Raw genomic sequence first — 6,463 nt, forward strand, 5'->3', positions numbered from 1 at the left:
TTACGGTGAGGGAAAATATCGTAAGGAAACCTGCATGTTCAGGTACCTTGATGTGTAATCAGTATGAGTTGGGTTCCTCTGCAGTAATGTGGAAATCAATCGAGAGTGTACCACTGACTTACCTATACCAGGATCGTGGTCATAAGTGCAGCCCGAGTTCCATTCGTTAGTTGGTCTTATTGTCGCTATGATAACATATGTTCTTTCGTATTACTTAGGTAGGTACATACTCGTATAAAGAAAATAGATTTCAGAATTTTCATTGCAGTGCAATACACTCTCTAGAACAAGCCATCTCTGGCCAATATACTCGTAGTAATCATACTAAAGCTGATCAACAAAAAGATTTATTTTTCATCATACTTAAGTGATGTTAACATCAGCTAGCGCCGCTGGTTAGGGTAAAAGCCGTATAGTTGCCTCGAACGGATACATGCCTCAGTTTCAAATGCTCCATGTTAGACGTATTGACAGTGTTTTGTTTTGATCATAGTTAAAAGCGTCCCCCGCGCAGGCCTTAGTGCCGCATAAGCCGTTAAAGTAGGCGCACGTGTTTTGTCCGTGTGAGTAAAAATCTTCCGCAGTGATACTTAGGCGAGCGTCAGAATTATATTGGTAAGTAATCTCTGTCAAATATTTTTGTAACTTATTGCGATTATAGTCAAATATTTATTTTTTTGAATGCATTAGACTTTAAATTGCACTGATTAATACGTTTTATTGTTAAATATTTTTTATTTTTTTCGTAAATAAAAAGGGCAAGTATCCCTATCAAAAAGGATAGTTGCCCTACTGTCTTTTGCGGATTGTTGCCCTAGGGCAACAATCCGTACCTATACATTTTAACGAGCAAAGACAGATTTTTTTCATAGTTAATTTTTCATTTGTTTTTACAGTTGATATTAAATAAAATAAATACTCAACAGCAAAATGCCTCGCAAGTATAAACGAAAGCCAGGCGTGGTGCCGCGCCACATCAACTGGACAGAAGATAGTTTAGCACTTGCGTTCGAAGAACTGAATAAAAAACAAAAAAGTATCAACGAAATATCTCGGATTTATGGCATATCCTCTCGAACCTTACGAAGACGGTATGAAAAGAGAAACCAGCTGCTGGTAACACAAGGTAAGTTATTAAAAGTCGTATATCTAGCTTATAATTAAAAAAAATATTTATATACCTACCTTCTAATCTAATTGTATTTTTAACACTTTTAGGAAAATATCCTGTCCTTGGCTTTGAAAATGAAAAAAGACTAGTATCCCATATACTTAAGCTTGGAGACGCAGGATTTCCTCCTGAAAGCAGTTTAATTCGCCAATTAGCCTATCAGTTTGCCGAAAAACTAGGATTGAGGCACAATTTTAATAATGAATCTAAAATGGCTGGACCGCAGTGGTTGAAAAGTTTCCTTGAAAGAAATCCCGAAATTGTTGTGAGGCAAGCTGAGGGCTTATCAATTCAAAGAGCGAAGGGTCTAAGCAGGACCGAAGTTGCCAAATTTTTTGATCTGCTCATAACCGTCTTAACTAGAAATGATTTGCTTGATAAGCCGGACCGAATTTTCAATATGGATGAAAGTGGTGTCCAACTCAATAATAAACCTGGCAAGGTATTAGCCAAGAAAGGTACTAAAGCAGTAAAGTCACTTACTTCCGGAGAAAAAGGCGAAACAATTACCGTTGTTGCTTGTTGCAACGCTATCGGAAATTTTCTCCCACCTGTTCTGATTATCAAGGGAGTAAATAAAAAGCCAGAATTTGAAGAAGGACTTCCGCCTGGTTCTAAAGTTTATATGCAAAAAAAATCTGCATATATTTCCTCAGAACTTTTTTACAAGTGGCTGACTGAACATTTTATACCCCACAAGCCTCCAGGAAAGGTTTTACTAATTTTAGATGGTCATTCATCACATTCTAGTGCTGTCAATATGTTAGAAACTTCTCGTGACAATGGTGTGATACTGCTTTGTTTACCTAGTCATACTACTTCTGCTTTACAACCTTTAGACGTATCTGTTTTCGGACCATTTAAAAAATACTATTATGCTGAGACAAACAATTTTATTCGCACCAATCCACAAAAGAAACTGAACCGGTACAATTCTGGTCAACTGATAGCAAGGGCGTGGATTCGAGCAACTACACCTGCCAATGCAATAAGTGGTTTTCGCGGCAGCGGAATCTATCCAGTCAATCCAAATGCTCTGTCTGATAATGAATTTGCTATATCAGATATTGCATTGAGGGAGCTTACGCAGGAACAAGAGTCTGAAACTATAAATGATCAAGTACCTGGCGCTTCTAGAGAACTTGCGTTACGTGAGAGCATGCAGGAATCTGAATATGACCGAGGTAATTTATTAAGTCGACAGAATGAAGTGACTCCACATGGCGATCAAGTCCCAAGCCATTATGAAAATAATCCAGAAACTGTCGTAAATGAAGCTGAACAGAATAGCGTGAACCAAAGTTACACGCCACCTAGGCCTTCCTCGAGTCTTTTGATTCTTTCTCATGAATGTTTAGCCCTAGGAGATGGCGAAATTGAGAATTACATTTTGGATAATGCTGAACTATCATTGCCATCGATCATATCGTTAAATGAGTCACAGAACAAAGATCTACAAAAAGAAACACCATCAAAATTTTTACATCACTCATCTCCCATACCAAAAATTCCGCTCACTATGTCTAAAAGGGCTAAACAATCAGCAGAAATTTTAAATTCGAATGATAAAATAATCGAGAAGAAGAATAAAACTGAGAAAGTAAAGAAAACAAGCACAATGAAACAAACGGAAAAAACAAAAAACAAACCAGTTGTTAGCAAAGAAAACATTACGAAGAAAAGAGGGCGATCACAAAAAAATAAAAAATCAAAACAATATAAAGATATTAGCAGCAGTGAATCAGAATCAGATAGCACAGATGGTTTTATTGAACTTTTGACTAAAGGAAGGGCTTTAAAGCAAAGAAAAATTTGTATTTATAGTTCTAATAGTGAAAATGAAGAAAATGTTATAAGTTTAAAAACATCTAAAGGAAAAGCAACTAAAGGGCTACCAATTAAAGGCAAAAAAAACATAACATCTATTAGAGACACTGAAAATGTTTTAAAAGTAAAAAATGCGAATTCAAAAAAAGAAAAAACCGATGAAGAAGTTTCAGTGGATAATTATTGTGCAGAATGTTTTGAAAATTATAATTTAACTAAATCAAAATCAGATTGGATTCAATGTGAGATGTGTCTAATGTGGTTGCATGAAACTTGTACAACATTCGAAAACAATTGCATGAGATGTGGCAAGTTAAAAACCTTAGCTTCTGGTGATAATCAATGCTAATGCCAAAGTTGATTACCATATTTTTAATATTTAAGATAAATACTAATATTTTATTAAAAAATTACAGGTTAAATTTTTCAATTTTTAAACTATTATTGAGTGTTGAAAGTTATAATTTAACTTCTCTTGGTACTTTATGAATGATCTCATTGAATAATAACGAATGAATACTTACTTAATAGATGCTAATGCCAAAGTTGATTTTTATTTTGTTTATTGTTCTATCTTTAAAATAAATAATAATACTTCATTATTATCATTTATTAAATACTAGGTACTAAACTTAGTTCTTAATAAAGGATCTCAGTAAATAATAAGGAATGAATACTTACTTAATATATGCTAAAGACAAAGCTGATTCTCATTTTGTTTATTGTTCTATCTTTAAAATTATTAATAATACTTTATTATTATTTTGCATACGTAAATGCCATTTTGGAGTATATTTTTGTTGTAATTTTATAATTATGTTAACTTGAATTAATACTTAATTTAAAAGATTGTTTTAAATAATAAAAACTGATTATTAAAATTAATATAAGTTCGTTTTTATTTGAAAAAAAAAACAGACAGGCACCTATCCTCACATCGGGCAAGTATCCCCGGAACCATTTTTAACGTTGGGCTACTATCCGGCGTAGTAGGCAACTATCCGCTTTTTTAGAGGTCACTTAAAACAGGATTTACACAAAACTTATAATATTTATATTTTAAAAAATAGGCTATGTTAGAAGATTAATAAACTATGTTTAAGAATATACTTTGAATAAAAAAAATATTGCTATACATTTTAAAAAAAATAGCTTTTTTAAAAAGTGTGGCAACTATCCGGCTTTTACCCTATTAAAAATAAAGTCACGGAGTCGATCTCTGTGGAAACAATCTTGAAGAAAGATTGATTTTCCGAGGGCTATGTAGTATTTAATAGGGTATCCATTTAATTTTGTACTTGATACTTACGAGTACTTTATTTTGTATATATGTACATATATACCCACATATAATCATTTCTGTATCATAATCACTTACGGGGTAGACCAAAACAAACAGTCTCGCACAGACTAAAAGGGCACGTCCTGCTGTTTGGCTTAATGATGGAATTGAGATTCAAATAAAAATACGAAGTTTATTAGCCTACCCCTTAGTAAGGTGTAAGTAAGGTGATGGAGTTGTCCTATTTTAAAGCGCCGGGAACTACACGGCACCTTTTTGTACCTATATAAAATAAAATATAAAGTTAAATTTCTATAATAAATAGCTGGCTGGTTGGAATTGATCTCTCAACGGAATTTCGCAATTGTTTGTTTTCAACTAAAACGAAGCAAACAAAAGGAAGAGATTATTTCGATTGATTATTTTCTTGTTTCTATGAATCTTCTTGTACTTCTAAAGTAGTCCGTTCAAAAGAAATATGAGACTTGAAATCGGTTTAACACATTGTAGTTCGACACATTGTACGAGTACCATTGATATGGTGCGCCTTCGATTTGGCAGGCCTTCAATTTGCACTGTCAATGTGGCTTACCATCGCTGTGATAAATCTTCGCGGCTATAACCTATATACGATTCATTTTCTATAAAAAGGCCATCGATTTTATTTTCAGCGATGTCATATAAACTAGACCTAGTGGATCATCCTGATTAGAATTTAATACTCTCAAATTACTGCTATAATTTGAAACAACAACTTTAAAAATTGTACTGTTTTTCGTTTAGGTATTTTTATATTTGATTTTAATTCGTGTTATAAAATAATAATAACGAAAAAAATAAGTAAAGTACTCAAGAAATATGCAACATCAGTTACGAAGTATTCTAAATCGAATTTCTTAGATGGGATTGGATGAATAAATCATTAGATGTTAGTTGGGTTGGGTCGCTCTCGAAATACTTCGTATATAGGCAAAAGAAAAGTAGATTTTTTTAGTCTAGACATCGATTACAATAATGATATTAATCGATGTTTTTAAAGCTTAATATATTATAAAGCTATCGCAATAAATCTAAATGCGTAGTTATGCAAATTAAGGCATCGTTTGATGAAACCCTAACGAGCGCAAAATAATATATTTTTTTCTTCATTTTGTTCAAAAGGTGGGTTACATGCAAATGTATAATTAATTTCAATTTTAGTTCTTTTGTATTTACCGGCACAATAAGGCTTTTCAGTTTTTATAAATTAGCTTTTACGATAATGTAAATGTATTCAGAGAGTTTCCATTAGCTTATTTTATTTTAGTTCATTTTTTTTGTTCCACCACGGAATTATTAATTGTACTATATACATATAAATCCCAAAAGGTTTTCTACACGTGTTATGAACTTTTAAATATGATTTATATATTCTTCACGTAAACCACATATTGAGTCATATATTCTTCACGCAACATAAAAATATTATAACACTTATTTGACCAGTAAATTGACCTTTATTGAAATAAAATGTATCCAATACAAATCACACAGTCTGTACTACTTTTGTGACAATGCGTTTTCATAAGTTAAACCCCCGACGGAAAAAGATGATAAGTTTTAAAAAACGTGTTATAAGATTGATATGTTTGTCTGTCTGTGACATGATAGCTCACAAACGGATGAAGCGATTTCAATTTAGTTTTTTTATTACAGGTGATTAATTCTTAGACATTTTTTATCAAAATGTGTTGAGCCGTTTTAAAGTTGTGGGAGTTGCAAATGATGAAGGAAGACCGAATATCGGCGAATATACTCGAGTAAAGCGCACTGATTGAGAATATTGATGAGTGTTACTATCTTAACCCACGGTAAAAAAAAGAGATGTATTATAAGTAAAATCCGTTTCGGGGTTTTTCTATTTTTTTTTATTTAATCCGTAGTCTCTGCCTACCCCAATGGGAGGCTAGCGTGATGGTATGTATGGGTGTATACATGTATAGAATAGCTCAAATAAAATAAAATAAGGTTCGAGAGAGAAATTAATACCACTAGTCCACTACGTGCCCTCTACCGACAAGGCAAATACCAAGTAATGGCCAATCAGTAGCAGTTAGTACATTATTGATTAGGATATACAAAGAAGGGAGCCATTAGGTCAATATAATTAAGCCAATGAATAGTTATAGTTAAATATAATTTCT

The 6,463-nt window shown here is 32.8% G+C and overlaps 1 protein-coding gene across 1 annotated transcript; it reads left to right on the forward strand.

The window, feature by feature from the left end:
* Positions 1-403: 403 nt before the first annotated feature.
* LOC132903994 (uncharacterized) lies at positions 404-3,624 on the forward strand. The gene is made up of 3 exons (XM_060953857.1): positions 404-615; positions 897-1,126; positions 1,219-3,624. Exons 2-3 carry the CDS (start codon positions 931-933, stop codon positions 3,345-3,347), a joined length of 2,325 nt encoding a protein of 774 aa, XP_060809840.1. The 5' UTR covers positions 404-615; positions 897-930; the 3' UTR covers positions 3,348-3,624.
* Positions 3,625-6,463: the final 2,839 nt, after the last annotated feature.

Source organism: Amyelois transitella, chromosome Z (genome assembly GCF_032362555.1).
Source record: "Amyelois transitella isolate CPQ chromosome Z, ilAmyTran1.1, whole genome shotgun sequence".
Taxonomy (NCBI): domain Eukaryota; kingdom Metazoa; phylum Arthropoda; class Insecta; order Lepidoptera; family Pyralidae; genus Amyelois; species Amyelois transitella.

Coding starts and splice junctions, on each gene's coding strand:
- LOC132903994 (XM_060953857.1), top strand. CDS start 931: ATGCCTCGCAAGTATAAACGAAAGCCAGGCGTGGTGCCGCGCCACATC. Junction 1,127..1,218: donor CCAGCTGCTGGTAACACAAG/GTAAGTTATTAA, acceptor TAACACTTTTAG/GAAAATATCCTGTCCTTGGC.